The sequence below is a fragment of the Penaeus monodon genome, chromosome 15 (genome assembly GCF_015228065.2).
Source record: "Penaeus monodon isolate SGIC_2016 chromosome 15, NSTDA_Pmon_1, whole genome shotgun sequence".
NCBI lineage: Eukaryota > Metazoa > Arthropoda > Malacostraca > Decapoda > Penaeidae > Penaeus > Penaeus monodon.
In genome coordinates this window covers 18773930-18774228 of record NC_051400.1, presented here as the reverse complement: position 1 = coordinate 18774228, position 299 = coordinate 18773930, and the positions used below count along the sequence as shown (strand labels likewise).

General features: G+C 41.5%; 1 protein-coding gene across 1 annotated transcript in view; it reads right to left on the bottom strand.

Moving 5' to 3' along the window:
• Positions 1-299, bottom strand: part of LOC119582120 (protein SpAN-like) — a gene marked incomplete at its 3' end in the record, with an annotated part of 19454 nt that overhangs the window by 431 nt on the left and 18724 nt on the right. The window contains 1 exon segment of the mRNA XM_037930360.1: positions 107-281. Within this exon segment, the coding sequence (XP_037786288.1) occupies positions 107-281 (175 nt within the window).

The following is a 299-nucleotide window of genomic DNA, read 5'->3' as shown; positions in this document are numbered from 1 at the left end:
CACTGGTAATTGGACACGGAACACGTAGTGCATAATCAACGAGCGGATGAGGTCCACTAAGAAACTAAAAAAATACAAGCAAAAGAAACGGGCAAATATTACCTACCAAGTACCATCATACAAGTCGTCCGTTCGTATCTCTAAGCCGTCATACCAGCAGACATTTATTGTAGTGGAATCCGTGACGTAATAGTTCGTCTTCTGGTAGATATTAAAGGTCGTAAAGCTTGCCTTTACTAGATAGCATTCTGGGGCCTCAATGACCTTGGTAAATTTTACTTCTGAAAACGTGGAGAGAG